This window comes from Alosa pseudoharengus, unplaced genomic scaffold (assembly GCF_046254945.1).
Source record: "Alosa pseudoharengus isolate Yale_2024_CS ecotype anadromous, Long Island Sound unplaced genomic scaffold, YU_APseudo_1.1 YU_APseudo_1.1_scf_21, whole genome shotgun sequence".
NCBI classification, from domain to species: domain Eukaryota; kingdom Metazoa; phylum Chordata; class Actinopteri; order Clupeiformes; family Clupeidae; genus Alosa; species Alosa pseudoharengus.
In genome coordinates this window covers 2,499,513-2,518,674 of record NW_027468674.1, presented here as the reverse complement: position 1 = coordinate 2,518,674, position 19,162 = coordinate 2,499,513, and the positions used below count along the sequence as shown (strand labels likewise).

Here is a 19,162-nt window from a genome sequence, read left to right as displayed (position 1 = left end):
GAGTGGAATGGAAAAGTCTTTTTTAGTCATAAATCTGCTTTAAGTGGGGGTGTGGCTTTACTCATCTCTACAAGTTGGATTCCACTAGATTTCTCAGTTGACAACATTATAGATGGAAGACTTTTGAAAGTAAGAGCTATTTTTGAACATTGTGCTTTTGTTTTTTTATGTGTGTATGCTCCCTCATCTGGGATGGAAAGAATGCTTTTCTTAAATAAATTATGTGAAGTATTAAGTGATTGTAGTAAAGATGATTACTTAGTTATGGCAGGTGATTTCAATTGTACAGAACTAAGTACAGATAGAAATCATCCAGAACCACATCTTGCATCACGAAAGAGACTTGTGGAATTAATAAAAAAACATGAACTTGCTGATACTTGGAGAAATTTTAATAATTTAAGGCAATATACATGGGCACATGCAAGAGACAATTTGATTTCTTTAGCCCGTCTTGATAGATTTTATTGTTTTAAGCATCAGCTTAACATTTTTAGGAATTGTAAGATCAGTCCTGTTTCTTTTTCCGACCATTGTCTGGTACAGTGTGGTGTAGGCATGAGGCTAATTAAGCCCAGGAGTGCTTATTGGCACCTTAACACCACTTTGTTGAGTGATGCTAATTTTAGAACAACTTTTTTGTTTTTTTGGAATGATTTTAGAAACTGTAAGACTTTTTTTCCATCTCTTCAGCAATGGTGGGATTATGGGAAGGTGCAGATAAAACAGTTTTGTCAGCAATATACTTTCAGTGTCACAAAAGACATAACCCGATCTATGACAAATCTTGAGATAGAGATAGTAGAACTCCAAAATTTGATGGAAACCACAGGAGATCAAAACCATAATGAGGCACTCAAAGTTAAAAAAGGTGCATTGGCTGACTTGTTAGGCTTGAAGGCACAGGGTGCCCTAGTGAGATCAAGATTTCAGAGTTTGACTGAGATGGACGCTCCATCCCGTTTCTTTTTTAGTCAGGAGCGAAAGAATGGTCAGCGACGTTGCATACATGCTCTGCGTTCACAATCTGGGAATTTGCTAAAAGAGCCTGCTGAGATTCGGAGACGAGCAGTCAGTTTTTATGCTGACTTGTTTTCCTCTGAATACAGTGAGCAGCCAGAAATTGAAGAGGAGTTCTTTGATGGGCTTCCTAAAATTTCGAACAGCAGTGCAAAAGAATTAGGACGACCACTGTCTTTAGAGGAGCTCAGTGTTTCTCTTAAGACCATGGAGAGTGGGAAATCACCTAGCATTGATGGGCTTCCAGTAGAGTTTTTTAGGACATTCTGGGCAGTGATTGGAGATGATCTGCTAGATGTTTTAAATGACAGCCTGACTAAAGCTGAGTTACCATTGAGTTGTAGGAGGGCAGTCCTTACTCTACTACCCAAAAAAGGTGATCTCCACGAGATAAAAAATTGGAGACCTGTGGCACTTTTTTGTACTGATTTGAAGATCTTTTCTAAAGCACTGGCTATTAGACTAAGAAACGTAATGGAGCAAGTGGTCCATAGAGATCAAACGTACTGTATTCCTGGCAGATCAATCTTTGATAACATTGCTTTAATTCGAGATATTTTGGACGTCTCAGGATTATTTGGCATGGATACAGGACTGATTTCTCTTGATCAAGAGAAAGCATTTGATCGGGTTGAGCACAAATACTTATGGAAAACTTTAACAGCTTTTGGTTTCAGCCCAGGCTTTGTTGACAATATTAAGGTTTTGTATTGTGGTGCTGAAAGTATCCTTAAATTTAACGGTGGTTTATGTTCTCCTTTTAAAGCTCAGAGGGGAATAAGACAAGGTTGTTCACTCTCTGGTATGTTGTATTCTCTTGCAATACTGCATAAATTGAGGATGGTCATTTCTGGTTTTTCTCTTTGTGGTTCAAAATATCTGTTATCTGCTTATGCTGATGATCTGGTGGTCTTTGTAAAGAATCAAGAAGATGTAAATGTTTTAACCAATACAGTTACAAATTTTGGGAAGTTGTCATCAGCAAAGGTTAATTGGGACAAAAGCGAAGCACTGTTGGGTGGAAAATGGGAAGGCAGGACACTAAAGCTACCCCAAGGACTAAAATCAGGCAGGAATGGATTTAGGTACTTGGGTGTTTTTTTGGGTGACAGTCAAACAGAACAGACAAATTGGGAAGGGGTCCTAGAAAAAGTGAAAGGACGTCTCAAAAGATGGTCTTGGTTATTACCTCACATGTCCTATAGGGGGCGTGTTTTAATATGTAATAATTTGGTGGCATCCTCACTTTGGAATCATTTAATGGTGTTGAATCCTCCCCAGAAGTTATTGTCTGATATTCAAACTGAAATGGTGAATTTCTTTTGGGATAAGCTGCATTGGATTCCCCAAAGTGTGTTGTTTTTACCTAAAGATGAGGGAGGCCAAGGACTTGTTCATCTGATCAGTCGAGTTGCTGCTTTCCGCCTTCAGTTTCTTCAAAGACTGCTTGTAGGCCCAACAGACTTATTGTGGAGACCTTTGGCCTATAGTATATTGCACAGATTGGGAGGTTTACAGTTGGATATCTCCCTTTTCTTAATGGACCCCAAGAGACTACCTTTCAAGAATCTACCATCATTCTATTGTGGACTCTCTGTTAAAATACAGAGATGTGAATTTTCAATATCTGCACCCTTACTGTTGAAAGAGCCATTGACAAGGGGGGCTAAGCTGGATCTATCAAGGGAGTCAGCTCTGCCATTGGACCACATTTTGGAAAGCCATGGACTTAAAACTTTGGGGAACCTAGTATCTCTAGCAGGCCCTGAACTTGATGTTGTTGAACCTGTAGCTACCGCTTTACATATGAAATCAACACGAGTTGTGGCACAGTTGTTAAACAAATGGAAAGGAGTCTTAACAAAGAAGGAGTGTGACATGTTGCAACTTTTCTGTGCTGACAGTTCTGAAATGAATGATGGTTCTCTGTTTCCAAAATTGAATGTCATGCCACAGTTTGATGGGTGTGATGGACCTTTGTTGAATGTATCTTGTTTTGAAAACATTTATCTGGATGAAACTGATGGTAAAGATTTTTACAAAGTCTGTGTTAAGGTGTTGAACAAATTAAAACTTAATGCAAGGACTGACACACCATGGCGTGCCAAGTTTTCGCTAGATGAGAGTGTTAAACCAAATTGGAGAACTTTTTATAAACCACCGTTAACTAAGAAATATGGGGATTTACAGTGGAAGGTCTTACACGGTATTGTGCCACTTGTTCCAAGTGTTGGAGTGTATTTTTACATGTTTTGGTTTGGTTTTTACTCCGCATGTTTTTATCTTGGGAGTTAAGTACACTCAAAAGCGCAAGTCTTGCTCTCAGTTACTAAATTTCATACTGGGGAAAGCAAAGATGGCAATATGGGTTAGTAGAAGAAGTATAATTGAAGATGCATCTGATCATGATCCAGTGTGTGTGTTTAAAAGGCTGGTGAAGTCGAGGATTTTGATAGATTTTAAATACTATGCTGAAATGAAAGACTTGGATATTTTTGAGGAGGTATGGTGTTACAGGGAAGCTTTGTGCTCTGTTAAGAGTGGTGAACTGGTTTATGGAGAACATGTGGTTTAATTAAGTCCTTATTTATTTATTTATTTTATTTTATTATTTTGTGTTCTTTTGTGTTTCTTTTATTTGTAGTTTGTTATGATTGACAAAAAGAAGCTTGACTCTTAAAGAGAATGATCTTTCTGTAACACAATGTGAAAGCCTAGTTCATTAAAGTTGTATTTAAAATTCAATTCTCTCCCCCTCTCTCTCCCCCCCTCTCCCTCTCTCTCTCTCCCTCTCTCTCACATTCCCTCTCTCTCTCTCTCTCTCCCCCTCTCTCTCTCTCTCTCTCTCTCAGTTGCTGTGACCACGGTGGTGATTGCCCCTAATCTGGGGGAGGCCCCTGGTCAGATGGTGTGTCCTCACTGTCAGGAGAACGTGGTCACTCGCACAGTCCCGGAGAACGGACTGCTGACCTGGCTCGTCAGTGGAGGACTCTGTATTGTGGGGTTAGTAACACACACACACACACACAAAAACACACACAAACATCATGTACACACACACACACACACACACTATCTCTCTCTCACTCTCTCTTACACACAAAGATGTACATACACACACACACACACTCATTCTCTCTCTCTTACACACAAAGATGTACATACACACACACCACACACACACACACTCTCTTATACACACACAGATGTGCACACACACACACACACACACACACACACACACACACAGATCTACATGTAACCTGCGTTGTGTTAAACCTTGCCGTTCAGCCCTGCACACGCCCGGACTTGCAGCACCTCGGATCAGATGTCCAGCATGCTAGCAATCAAGCTAAACGTCCAGGCTGCTAACAGCAGGCAATCAAGCAAAACGTCCAGGCTGCTAACAGCATAACCTCGGATCAGATGTCGAGCATGCTAGCAATCAAGCTAAACGTCCAGACTGCTAACAACAGCACGTCAGATCAGATGTCGAGCATGCTAGCAATCAAGCTAAACGTCCAAGCTGCTAACAGCAGCACCTCGGATCAGATGTCGAGCATGTTAGCAATCAAGCTAAACGTCCAGGCTGCTAGCCTGCACTACTCTTGAGACATCAGGAGGGAGGTTTACCAACACACATGTAACGGAGTTGAACTGAGCTAGCATGCTAGTTGCGCTTGTAAATCCTCACAGCCCTAACCTTAAGAGCGCTTCTAACCGCTAAGTTGGAAGCCTGGGCTTTTAGCTCAGTGGTTAGAGCGTTCCACTCCCATGCCGGTGTGTGTGGAGGTGTCGGGTTAGAGCGTTCGACTCCCATGCCGGTGTGTGTGGAGGTGGCGGGTTAGAGCGTTCGACTCCCATGCCGGTGTGTGTGGAGGTGGCGGGTTAGAGCGTTCGACTCCCATGCCGGTGTGTGTGGAGGTGGCGGGTTCGACTCCCATGCCGGTGTGTGTGGAGGTGGCGGGTTCGAGGGCCGGTGTGTGTGGAGGTGGCGGGTTCGAGGGCCGTGTGTGTGGAGGTGTGCGGGTTCGAGGGCCGTGAGCGGTGGACGAATTACGACCTCTGTTACACACATACTGGATACACACACACACGTACACATTATATACACATTCAGACTCACACAGAGAGACACATGCTCACACATACACAAACACAAAAGAGAGACAACAGGTGTGTGTTTGTGTGTGTGTGTGTGTACATGATGTGTGTGTGTGTGTGTGTACATGATGTGTGTGTGTGTGTGTGTTTGTGTGTGTGTGTGTGTACATGATGTGTGTGTGTGTGTTTGTGTGTGTGTGTGTGTACATGATGTGTGTGTGTGTGTTTGTGTGTGTGTGTGTGTGTGTGTGTGTGTGTGTGTGTGTGTGTACATGATGTGTGTTTGTGTGTGTGTGTGTGTTTGTGTGTGTACATGATGTGTGTGTGTGTGTGTGTACATGATGTGTGTATGTGTGTGTGTGTGTGTGTGTGTGTGTGTGTGTGTGTGTGTGTACATGATGTGTGTTTGTGTGTCTGTGCATGTGTGTGTGTTTTTTTGTGTCTGTCTGTGTGTGTGTTTGTACATGATGTGTGTGTCTGTGTGTGTGTACATGATGTGTGTGTGTGTGTGTGTGTGTGTGTGTACATGATGTGTGTGTGTGTACATGATGTGTACATGATGTGTATGTGTGTGTGTGTGATGATGATGATGTGTGTGTGTGTGTGTGATGATGTGTGTGTGTGTGTGTGTACATGATGTCTGTGTGTGTGTGTGTGTGTGTACATGATGTCTGTGTGTGTGTGTGTGTGTGACGTCCTCTCTCCATGCTGCTGCAGGTGCTGGCCATGCTGTCTGATTCCGTTCTGCGTGGACTCTGTAAAGGACGTCCATCACCACTGCCCCAAGTGCAACCGGCTCATCCACGTCTACAAGCGCATGTGAACCAGGGACCAATGCCACCTCTCTACCCTCCGCTTCGCTTGGTGCCAACTGTACCCCCCGGCTGTTGCCAACTGTACCATCCAGAGACAAAAGAAGATTTTACTATACTAACCACCAAGCGGCCATTTATATTATAAATATGTCACCATAGTTACTGCATATTCCAGTTCGTATGTCTTCTTATGTTTATATAAATACATTACATTAAACTTCATATGTGTTCCATAACCACTCCATAAAGTAGAGGTGGAGGTGTGTGTGTGTGTGTGTGTGTGTGTGTTATACTTCTCTCACCCTAAACCAGGGACCTAGTAAGTGCCAGAGGACATGAAGGAATTTAATTTTGTTTATCTTAAAAACCGTGATTAGCATTATAAGAATGCTAAGAAATTTGAATAAATGCAATTACCAAATCTCAAAAGCTGCAATCATTGGTGCAGCTAGTGACTCTGACTCAATAGTATGGTCACATTTATGTTTTATAAAAACTCATGTCATTTGTTTGTAACAGTTCCATTAGAAGGGCCCCACATGATAATTCATTATCTTAAATGGAAGTCATTTTCATTTATTAATGCATTACTCAGGCTTTGCTTTTTTTACCATGTAGGCCTAACTAATGGCTACCTCACATTCCTTCCTGGCTCTTGGGAAACATTCTGTTGAAAGTTGCTCTTTAGCTCCTCATCATGTATACAGTACATGTAGGCATCTGCATATTTGGTGTATGATGGCACTTTAGCTCCTCATCATGTATACAGTACATGTAGGCATCTGCATATTTGGTGTATGATGGCACTTTAGCTCCTCATCATGTATACAGTACATGTAGGCATCTGCATATTTGGTGTATGATGGCACTTTAGCTCCTCATCATGTATACAGTACATGTAGGCATCTGCATATTTGGTGTATGATGGCACTTTAGCTCCTCATCATGTATACAGTACATGTAGGCATCTGCATATTTGGTGTATGATGGCACTTTAGCTGTTTTTTCACATTGTTGGCTTCTTTTAAAACTGCCGCTGTTCCTGATCAACATTTCCTTTAAGGCATCATGTACAGTAGGCCTAGCAGACGTGCACATGGGGGCTGCTCAGGTCTCCACTCACGTTGCCCTATCCGAGGGGGGGAAATCAGGGCCGGTTCTCCCTATACGCCGCTTCTCCCTATACGCCGGTTCTCCCTATACGCCGGTTCTCCCTATACGCACACTACGCAAGTTGCGTAGGGCCCTGCAAGTTAATGAAGGCCCCCTCCCCCGTCTCCTCTTGAGTCAAGCTAGTGACAGACAAGTTAGTAGGCCCTATAGCAGTGCTCGAATTACGTGGGAGCCAGAGGGAGCCGAGCTCCCATAGAGTGAGGACTGGGTCTCATGAAAGCAACAAAGTCAAAAACCTGAGGGGGTCTCTCATATCTGAAGGTGTCTGGCATTGTAATTTAATCTTAAACAACCGCTCATTATCCATCCCTGTGCGATCTCTTACCATTAAAGATGTTAAATTAAAATATAGGCTACTACGGGACGTAGACCTACACAACACTCTTGAACGCAGCATGACACTTCACCACCACACCACTAGACTATATGAGCAAACCGTATCGATTTGACAGCACTCGCAAATCTGAAGAAGTCACCCTGCTTTGATGTGAGTGTTGTCTATTTGCATAGGCGTTCATTGGGCTAGCCTACGTGGTTTAATACGTGCTGAAAAGTCCTGTTTGCTGTTGAACTTGCGCTTCACCTATTCTATGTTGATTGACAAAGCCATAAATTATGGCCCATAATGCAGCCTACAATGATTGTGTTGTCTGATGATCTAGCTATCCTCTGCCATTCAGAGCTCCGGAAAGTTCCCAGCTATTTTGAAACACCTCTCAGTGCAAACTCCAAAATTGTTTGTCTGTTAATTTTCCACGGTTCAACACATTAGCATACTAGAACATAGTTTGGCTGGCTTTATTCATTTCTGTCAGTTAGTGCTTTTTCCCCTGTGTATAAGTTACACTTCATGCATTATTGTGTTTGACACTGAGGATAGCCTATCTGAGACGGTGGTCTGGTTTAAACGAGTTACGTTGATAAAAATTGAGAATGGCACAGACGAAATCGTTTAGTCTATTTATTTGTATTGTGAAATTGAAATGAGATATATTATAATCAATAATATGTTGAAATTAATTAAAAAGTAATCAATGTCTATGAAAAATCTATGTCTGTTGTGTGCGTGTGTCAAGGTAAAGCCTAGGCCTACCGTGCGCATACTGTACCGCGCAAAAGCGCCACTTGCGCCTAGGCTATTTCATTGTATCGCCTTGTTAGGCTATATGCGCGGGGTGTGCCAACTTTTTATGAGATAGAGAGACCCCCTTAAAGACAAAAAGATAATTCGAGCCCTGCCCTATACAGTTATAGCGACAGTGCCTGATACATTAAGAAGATGAACATGAAACCGAATGACCATTCAGGGCATGAAAAACGGAAGAAACGCCACAAAAATGACAGCGGCAACAGCAGTTGGGTAAACTTGCGTTCGTTCCATAGTTTGATGTCAACATGCGTCTCTCCAGTGTGTTGCTGGTCTAGCATAGGCCTACCTAACAGGGAAGTGAATCCCCTGCGGTTTTCTTGCCAGCCTTTCCCAGTCACAGTACTTCACAAAGTTGTGAAATATAATCGCATATTACGTTTGTTTGAATGCGGGCGACTGGCTACATTTTGTTTTTTTAAATAACCGCATCTTTAAATGCATTCCTAATGTGCAGCTCAGGATGAAACTAGCAGTTTTTCAGCAGAAACATGCGAGGACCCGTCAAAACTAATAGGTGATTTCACTCTTCCCATACATTTTTAAAATAACTAATTGTTTTACAATGTTTCAGTCAAGCTTTATAGCCTACAACTGAACGTATGCAAAATGGAAAGTAGGCCTAGCCTAATGTATTAACTTTGATTCGCTGTGCTGCATGGGCAATAGATGCACATCGTAAATTAGGCCTATATTAAGTATTAAAATGATTGTTTAAAATAGTCGTTTGAAAAATATATTGAAACTAGAAAAGCATATCCTGAAGGAAATACAGTGCATGAAAATGCAAAAAATATGATACAGAGTATACAGCATAGCTGAAGACACACTGACACGAGATGTAAGCAGCAGCTCCTCTGCAGGATAAATGTCCTCAGGTTTTTTTTTAATCATTTGAATATTATTGGGGTAAGTGTTGCTTTTTTCAGGCTTTTCGATGGTAACCCGTTGTCAGTCAATAGTAAAAGTAATTAACTGTGTATAACTGTTTTGTCATTGACCATTGACACCACGGTGAAGTTAGTTTCACTTTGCCAACAAGTTCAAATAATAGACAAGTCCAAATGTGTGTAGGCTATATACTCTGCTAGGTTCTAGTAAAGCATGCACCATGTGCAAATAAGTAAGTCCAACAGTGCAACAGTGCAAGAATAAAGTCTAGAGACCAGCATAAAATAAATATGGACATATAAGAGAATAATGTAGCCAAACTAATATAAAAAAAACTATATCAGTGCATGAAGGTTGAAGTAATAGGCTTACAGCCATTGGTCAAGTATTAAGTATAAAGTGTTAAGTATTCTTACTTAGGTCAAACAGAACTACCTCAGCCTCTTATTGGCCTGACTTTGCACTAGTATTTTATTTTATTGACTGTCTATGCACAATTCAACCAAATTTTGCTGCTCTTATTTTTTTTCATTATATGTGCCCTCTTATTTACTTATTTACTTACTTTTTTGTTTACTTGAATGTTATGTTTGTCTGTGGACTTAAAATTGTTAAAATATGTCTTGTCTCCACCGTGGGATAGTGAGAAACGTAATTTCGATCTCTTTGTATGTCTGGAACATGTGAAGAAATTGACAATAAAGCTGACTTTGACTTTGACTTTGACTTTGAAGTGCGTATACAATCCAGGCTATGCAGAGAAGTCTCTCTCTCCTCTTCCCTTAAGTGAAACATTGAACAGTTCAATGGCCCTGGGGACAAATGTCTGTCAGTTGTGCATGATAGTGAGCGAAGTCTTCAGCTGATCAAGCTCTTCTGATTTGTGATAGTGCTGTGGAGTGGATGACACTCATTGTCCAAAATGTTGATCAGTTTCTTCAGGGTCCTTTTATCTGATATTGAAGTGATACACTCCAGTTCGGCTCCCACTACAGAGCCAGCTTTCCTTACCAGCCTGTGTAGTCGCCCAACATCCTTCTTCTTTGTGCTTCCTCCCCAGCATACCACAGCATAGAAGGGGATGCTGGCAACAATAGTCTGGTAAAACATCCCGAGGAGCTTACTGCAGACATTGAAGGACAGCAGCCTCCAAATCTAGAAGAATAAGGATTGTAACGTTTCCTCATTAGCATCCACCATCAGGTTATGGGATACTCAAACGTCGAAATTAACAATTAAAACAATTATACAAGTATTACCCCTAACACCTCAGCCAACATGTCACATCAATGCTAAAGCCTTTCATCAGTGTAGTAAGAGCTCCCTTTTCTGTCAGACAGAAGAAGCGAAAACACTTTTATGAGAGTAACACCCTCTTTATCTTACATCTAAACTCCAGTGGAACTCTGCAGCCATTTTCAACACAAGAGAATCACGACTATTCCACAGATATTTGATTTTAAGTCCACAAGAAGTTGGGTTATTCCACAGACACCGGAAGGAAAATGTTTCCATTTAGAGAGCGACCGGACAATCAAAAAATTTTTAAGTCCTTACTAGAAGTAGTTTATTATACAAGACTAAAAAGTCATGCTAAAAAGTACAACTATCAAAATATAAAAATACCCCAAATACACTGTAAACCCCAACAGGTTCAATGAACTCAAAATATTTGATGAAACTGATTACCTCAAAATATTTAGCTATGTTAAAAAATATTTTAAGTAATTTCTACTTAAAATGAGACTTTTTTAATGCTCAAAATCTTTAAGGACAAGGATAAAATTAAAAAGAATAATGTGAGAAATAGATGTTTTAAGTTATTGTTACATTAGTCAGACAAGCTCTTAAGACTCCAAATCTTTGAGAAAATGAACAACATTAAAACAAATAATTTCAACAAACAAACATTTTAAGTAATTACTACTCTAAACTAGAAGTTATTCACACTCATTTTTTTAGGAAGTTGATGAACTGAAACATAATAATTTGACAAACAAACATTTTAAGTAATCGCTACTTAAATCGTTGATAAGTTCAATGAACCTGATCATTTTGAAACCATTGTTAAAACTAACAAAATGGTCACAAACATTGTCACTTCAGTCTCTTATATTTTTAAGTTGACTTCACTCTATTGAAACACATTTTTTGACTGTTTAGGTTTACTATTTACCTCAAAATCAAAAATATTTTATTTGTATGATTCAAATAAAAAAAAACTCAAAAGACAATTTCAATGCAGATTCCATTTATTTAAGAATTCCATTAGAATTCTAACAGAACAACATCCCCAGCAATGCGGTTAATACAGAACATCAAAGAAATAACAACCTTTTACCACTTCAACAAAGGTAATAATACTCAAATAACAAAATAATAGGCCAACATAAATAAAAGCGAAAAGCTCCATTGCTTGCTTGAGTATTAACATGCTGGCAGTACCAACCATGAGATTTGGAAAACAGAATGCTTACTCATCCATCATCAGCAATTTATTTTTAAGGCTAAGCAGTCTAGGAGGTAACCGCTTCAGGTCTTCCAAACCCATTATACTTTTTTGAATGAAATTAAATGTGTAGGACAATTGCTTTGGATAATCGAGATGAAGTGCATATATTAAGCCAAATAGCCAAATTATGTCTCTGTCAACTCTGCTATATCACACACAACAATATCTCCGTCAAGAACTATAGAATGGATAGCAGGACCAAACTTCACAAGGGTGTCTGTATCACCCGAGACAGTGAGAATAGCTACAGCTGCATCAGAGAAGTCTGGCAGGTCAATTTCTTCTGCCTGAAGAACATGACAGTAATTAGTTGAGTAGAATAGTCAATGAAAAACACTACATGTGTATTTAATATAATATGAAATACCAGTGAATGAAAAGTTAAGGTAAAATTCCCAAATATGACATTCTTGGTGAATTACTGTAGTATGATTTAATTGCTATTCTGGTGGCTAGGAAGATGGTTGTGGTTGTTGTCTTTTGGCTGCAAGGTAGTATCAGAGAGGGCTGAATAGAAATAGAGATATATAGAGAAGACAAAGTAAAAAAAGAAGAAAGAGTGAAAGAGGACACACAATTTAATCAAAAACTTACATTCCAGGTCTTAAAAAATCCATCTTCCCACAGGAAGATGGGAAGGGCCTGCAGAGTAATTTTCCTTCTGCTGTAAATGCAACATGTACATGTAAACACAAGATTAATTCCTTCACGCTCCTGATATGCAACCTCCTGCTCTGTCTTTCTATGAAATCGTGAGAGATGAATGTTCAGTGCATTAATAGACTGGAATGAGCAAATGCGTGAGTGGTGTATGCATGGTAATGGGCTGACCCTTGAAAACTGACTGTGATTTAACTAATAATGGCAAAGTAACTGAGCCTGTGTCTCGGAAGAGGTGTCACATGACCTGCATAGCCAACACATTTTGAAAATGCCACATCAAATAAGTCTAAGGTGTCATCCCTTCTTTGATACAAAAACATCACTCAACCCTAGCCTTTGTATCCCTGTGGAGAGATGCAAAGGGATAACATTAGGCTAGGCTATTCTCATTGGTAAATAAATGCTTACAAAATATCCCTATAACTTATAATAATATAGGCTACACGTTGGCTACATTGTGACACTAGTAAATGGAGGACAAGTAAGTTATCACTTACCATGGTGTGATGGTGGTTCCTTGCACAGAACTGAAAACATGTCACACAGCCATCTGGTCCTGAGGGGACAAATATTATGAACAGTATTATTTCACTTTTTTGAACAAAAGTCAGTCAGACAGTCTCTTCATCTCTCTGTATAGGCAGGCCTATCAGAGATGTTGCCATTGATCATGCTTAGGCTATTGTCAGTAAGTTCGGAGCTACAACTTGGCTTCCTATCCGTGTTAACAAAACTGGAATTGACGTTAATATAAGACATATGCTATTGCTGCAGGGTTATTCTTCAACTATGGTACTCTTTGACCTGGTAATTTTCAGAAAATGTAACATCTTTCAGTAAAAATCTTTTTGCATGGTTTAATTATCTACTCTTTCTAGAAACTTGCCCTAATAGTGGCTGTAAAGATTTCACTTGAATAATATATATTTTTTACATTTTATTCCAAAAGTCTAACTGTCATTTCCAGTATAAGTAAGTATATCCCGTGAGGGAAATTTGGTCTCTGCATTTATCTCAATCCGTGAATTAGTGAAATACACTCAGTACACAGTGAACACACAGTGAGGTGAAGCACACACTAATCCCAATGCAGTGAGCTGCCTGCTACAGCCACGCTCGGGGAGCAGCGAGGGGTTAGGTGCCTTGCTCAAGGGCACTTCAGCTGTTCCTACTGGTTGGCAACCCTCCGGTTACAAGTCCGAAGCCCTAACCAGTAGGCCACGACTGCCCAATCACATGTTTCCAAAACACAACAAAACATGTGTTTTCAAGCAAAAATAACATCTACTGTTCCAAATGTATTTATTTATTTATTTTTTAAGTATATTTTTTGGGCTTTTTGCCTTTATTCTGACAGGACAGTGAAGATTGACAGGAAGTGAGTGGGAGAGAGAGAGATAGGGTGGGATCGGGAGATGACCGCAGGTCGGATTCGAACCTGGGTCCCCATGGGCACTTGGACCCGTACATGGTACGGGTCCCCATGGGCACTTGGACCCGTACATGGTACGGGCGCTGTAGCCTGTTGCGCCACAGCACCCCCGTTCCAAATGTATTTTATTAAATATTACACATATCAGCCAAAATATTCAATTCATTAATTTTCCAGAAATGTTGTATGTTGTATTATTTTTACATTTTTAACTTAAAATATGTGTTGTGATGGAAATGACAAAGTGTGGTGGAGATGACATGATATACATAGACAAATTTAAGATTTAAAAGCATTAAGATTTAAAACAAAAAAATGCGTCCCTGCCATATGTCATGTAATTATGATGTTTTTACTAGATTCTTTAGTAGGCCTACTATGAAGCAAATAAACTGTGTTTTTAGGGCAATGCCATTTCCACCACGTCACCATGTCATTTCCACCACCAAAAACAAAAGTAGCCTAAATATTTTTTAGTTTTTCTTATTTCTTCCAAGGACAAGAAAAGTATCATAGTTGAAGAATTACCCTGCAGTGTTACTTTGCATTACATCTAGCAGCTAATGCGAACCATATAGCTTATGGCGGCTTATGGTAGGCTACTAATAAAATGTTTAAAAGTGCGCTGCCTGTTTGTGCGTGTCATGTATTTGATTTCCAACTTATGAAACGTTGCTTTGGTGTCTAACCTGCGCGGCCAAAGTAGGCCACACCAGAAACGGTCGATAAAAGGATCTTTGGTAATGCAAAACCATACTGTTTGTCTGTCCAGTTTCCACTAAAGTAGTGCAACAACAGGCTGGCTGGCTGGCTGGCTGACAGCTCAGACAACAAACTTTAGTTAACTCGCTAAAACCTGCAGCTAGCCCGCAAAAGCACTCTCTTACATAGCCTACACTTTAGCTGTCTGCCCGCTGGAAGACGGCACACAAATAAATAAACAAAGTACACCTTCATTAAGGCGCCTTCTTACCTTTGTGTAGTAGAGGCTATAAGGTTTGCAGTCTGATGATGATTGATGTTCTTACCTTTGTGTAGTAGAGGCTATAAGGCTTGCAGTCTGATGATGATTGATGGATCATCTCACTGATTGCTTGCAGCTTGCCTGCCTACATCCGGGTGCGCACCAGTCCTTGCAAACAATTAGCCTTAGGCCTACAATGTCAAAGTGTATCAATTTACAACTACCACAATCGATCGTAGACTAGTTAATTCACCATTCATTGTGATTACCGATTTTTTTTTTTATTGGTTTATGTTGGTTTGTGTAGGTTATTAAGTTATTTGCCATGTTGATATGAACCTAACCAATGAAGTTGCTCGTCTTTATTACGTCAGACGTAATTTCAATCCACTCTTGAAAGAAATGAGTTTGGGGGTCAGTTCCACTCATATACTAAGAGCTAAGTAAGACAGTAAGTGACACTAAGTAAGTGAGTGGCTAAGAGACAACTTTTGTGGTGCCTGAACAATATGGCAGCTTTGAGTACAGCTCTGCAATTTTATTGAGTTTACAACACTGTTTGGGAATACAGTGTAAAATAAGAGTACTTCTTAGTTCTTCCCATGGTAATTAAGAAGAGGCCCAGCATGACCGTACATCCACCCCCCCCCCCCCCCCCCACCTTCTGGTCTCAACCCTCCGCTTTAAACTCTCAAAGTCCCAATTCTCGAAACTCTGCAAACTTATTTTCTCTCTCTCTTTTTATACTCTGTGGTCTGACTATGGTACGTTGAACGTTCACCCAATTCTGGTTCGTGCAGGTTTTCTGACAGTCCGGTGATTTACCGTGCTACGACCCCCCAAACAGGATACTCATGTCTGCAACGTTTACGCTTGCTTTTCTGGGTATTGTTCCCCTCAGACATCTCTGAGCACCCTGTGTTCTTTTGTGGTTTGTCTAGTGTAGGCTTTGCAAACAGCCTACCCTCGTGTGGTTGCATGAGCATTGTGTTCTGCACCTGGTCCTTACACAGTCACCTGCATCATTGCTGATATGATTATACATCATACAACAAATTCCATTTCAAAACATGAATTAACTTTGCACAGGTTTACACTTCAAAATATGATTACATTTCAAACATAGCAATTTCATATACTTCAAAGTTATATCACTGGCAAAAACTCCTTGACCATTCCTTGGCTTGGGTGTCTTTCTCACATTTTATTCACACAAGGTTTGGTTCACAAATCTCATTTCAATTTTGTTTCCAAAGTCTCTTGGCAGCATGTTTCGGTCCAAATGTATTTATCACCCTACCCTTGGAACAAACATGCTAACAAAATCCGACAGGGCCAGGTCTCCAGACTTTTATGGCAAGCGATTTTATCATTTACCCGCTAAGTTTGACTATCTGGAATTAACATTGTAGATATCAACAACGTCTTTCTGACTAGTCGCAATTACATTTTGGATAGTTGGAATTGTCATTCAAGATATCTGTAACGTAATTGTGATTAGTCGAAACGTCAGATAGAGATATCTGTAATTTAGTTTTGACTAGGCAAAACTGAATTACAGATATCTGTCATCACATCGTTGAAAACAACATTCAACTCGTCACACATCTTAAATGGCAATTGCAGATATCTTTAATTCAGTTTTGACTAGGCAGAATGAAAGGTGAAGATATCTCAAACGTCATTATGACTAGTGCAAATTATTGTGCAAGACGTTGCTCTAGTTCCGTAGCAGAGCCCATCTACTTATTAGACATTCTCTGTCAGCTAATTTCCCCTCCCCAACATAATCGAAGAAAAAGTGGGCTTATTTCCTTATTTCTATGAATGGAAGAAGAATAAGCAGGCTGTAATGTCTTGTTGACATCTAAAATAACTAAAACTCAGGGACACCGTGCAGGTTTATTAGACTCTCACGTTATCAACTGGCTTGATCTCTGTTTCGTAGCCTACATAAATTAGTAGGCCTAGGCTACTAAATGCACCAGCACCATCTACAGGAAATTCCATTCATAATGGTGTTGGCTGTAATCGAAAAAATCAAAGCAACATTGAATCATCAATTCTTGCTGCCAGCTCCTGTCTTGCATAGGCTGCAGCATTAAAAAGACGATTAAAAACTCCTTCGCCCTCTGGCTGCTCTGACATGGTGCTAATTAGTGCTAATTACAAAGTTAACAGTTAACAGGTGCTATGTGATTTGATGATTTGAACAACAACACGCTCTTCTCCCGCCTAAAGTGGGATGCGGGCCTAATTTGCATAGCAATACAGATATCTCTAACGTCATTTCGCCTAGTCAAAACTCTAATTCAAGATATCTATAATTACATTTTGACTAGGCAGAATGAAAGTTATAGATATCTCCAATTTCAGATATCTCTAATCAAAACTCATTCAAGATATCTATAACTTGATAATAGATATCTACAATCAAATTATGACTATCCCTAACTCCAGTTTGAGATATCTACAACGTCATTTTGACTAGTCAAAATTCCATTTACAGATATCTACAATGTCATTTCGCCTAGTCAAAACTTAATTCAAGATATCTGAAAAGGAACATGTAGATATCTTGAATTGAAGTGAATTAAAGATATCTTCAACTGGAGTTATGACTAGTCAGAATCAAATTGTAGATATCTCTAACTGGAATTACAGATATCTACAATTCAATTGCAGATATCCGTAATTCACATAGTGGATATCTGCAACTGAATTGTAGATATCCGTAATGATAAACCCCATAGAAATGAATGGCAAATGTGGCGTCATTTGTCCTAGGAAGAATGTCTTTGTGGATATCTGAAATGACAATTATGGATAGGAAGAATTCAATTGCGGATATCTAAAATGTTCGTTTTGACTAGGCAAAACTGAATTACAGATATCTGCAATACATATCCAGTCTAGCGGGTAAATGTTAAAATCGCTTGCCATAGACTTTCCATCGCTTACCCAGCGACAGCTCTGGGCGTGTCTCGTTGTACAGGAAAAGTTTCTCAATAAAAAATGTCCATGCGTAAGCCTTTATCGTCTCCTCGAATTTGCTCGGCTATCGGTCCCAGCCAATCTCCCGAATCTCCTGTGTTGTTAAGGGCACATGTTGTTCATGCACCTATATCCGGCACCCCGAAGACACTATACAACAAGTGTTGTCACTATTATATAGACCAGTGGTTTTCAAATTGGGGGCCGCGAGGGGGTGCCCAGGGGGCCTCAGCAAGTTAGAAGGAAAAATAAAAGCAACAAATACATTTGAAAAATGTAAAATATTACTATGAGGGTTGTTATACAATGCATTAAGGACGGTAGTGGTGCGTTAAGGTGGTGGATGTCCTGCAGCCTCGTGTCCATCTACTGTAGACATCAAGCCGCTGGACACTGCGGGTTCCTCCACTCCAGGCTCGGGTTGGGCAGACTCCTCCGCTACAGACCCGGCCTCCCCAGACTCCTCCGCCACAGACCCGGCCTCCCCAGACTCCTCCGCCACAGACCCGGCCTCCCCAGACTCCTCCGCCACAGACACACACACACACAAACACACACACACACAGAGACTCCTCCGCTACAGACCCGGCCTCCCCAGACTCCTCCGCCACAGACCCGGCCTCCCCAGACTCCTCCGCTACAGACCCGGCCTCCCCAGACTCCTCCGCCACAGACCCGGCCTCCCCAGACTCCTCCGCTACAGACCCGGCCTCCCCAGACTCCTCCGCCACAGACACACACACACAAACACACACACACACACAGACTCCTCCGCCACAGACCCGGCCTCCCCAGAGTCACCAGTCGAAGATTTGCCGCCTTCGGCACTGGCTGCTGCGGGCATTTGCCCTCCGACATCCTCACTGTTAGAATTAGATGGGCAGGCGTGGACAAGATGCCTTATCATCCCACAACCAAAACATTTGCCCTCCGACATCCTCACTGTTAGAATTAGATGGGCAGGCGTGGACAAGATGCCTTATCATCCCACAACCAAAACATTTGCCCTCCGACATCCTCACTGTTAGAATTAGATGGGCAGGCGTGGACAAGATGCCTTATCATCCCACAACCAAAACATTTCATGGCGGTATCAGATGTCACAAAAACTATATAGTAAGACCCGTCAACGTTAAATGATTGAGCTCATCACCACTGTCTATGTAAACTTGTCTCCAGAGGGACGGAACATGCTTAAGTAACGGCGATTTGCAGCCAATTGGAATTTTCTTGATTGGAGAAACAACACCGCAAAAGCTCAGTACCAAGTAATCTTTCACAAAGAAACGGGGAAATATTCGAAATGACAATCTTAGTCGAGGGCAAGCTCAGGGGTCAACAGGATGGAGCGTGCCATTGAGCACGACACCACTTTGGACCATGCCATTGAGCACAACAACACTTTGGACAATTTCATTTGCCTTGGCGATACTGTTGAGGAAAAGAA

The 19,162-nt window shown here is 40.8% G+C and overlaps 1 protein-coding gene and 1 long non-coding RNA gene across 4 annotated transcripts in view; one reads left to right on the top strand and one right to left on the bottom strand.

The window, feature by feature from the left end:
* Positions 1–6,368, top strand: part of LOC143137445 (lipopolysaccharide-induced tumor necrosis factor-alpha factor homolog) — a 70,603-nt gene extending 64,235 nt beyond the window's left edge. For both annotated transcript variants that reach the window (XM_076297642.1, XM_076297641.1), the window contains exons 4-5: positions 3,873–4,023; positions 5,842–6,368. In XM_076297642.1, coding sequence (XP_076153757.1) covers positions 3,873–4,023; positions 5,842–5,947 — 257 coding nt within the window. In that variant the 3' untranslated portion in view covers positions 5,948–6,368. The remainder of the gene's footprint in view (positions 1–3,872; positions 4,024–5,841) is intronic.
* A 5,016-nt stretch (positions 6,369–11,384) lies between these two features.
* LOC143138364 (uncharacterized) lies at positions 11,385–14,085 on the bottom strand. Of its 2 annotated transcripts, XR_012990175.1 has the most exons (3): positions 12,823–14,085; positions 12,257–12,326; positions 11,385–11,949 (listed from the first exon to the last, which is right to left on the bottom strand). It is a non-coding gene; the product is annotated as an uncharacterized LOC143138364 (long non-coding RNA). The 2 variants fall into 2 exon arrangements; XR_012990174.1 differs by having other exon boundaries at positions 12,257–14,085.
* Between the last annotated feature and the right edge of the window lie 5,077 nt (positions 14,086–19,162).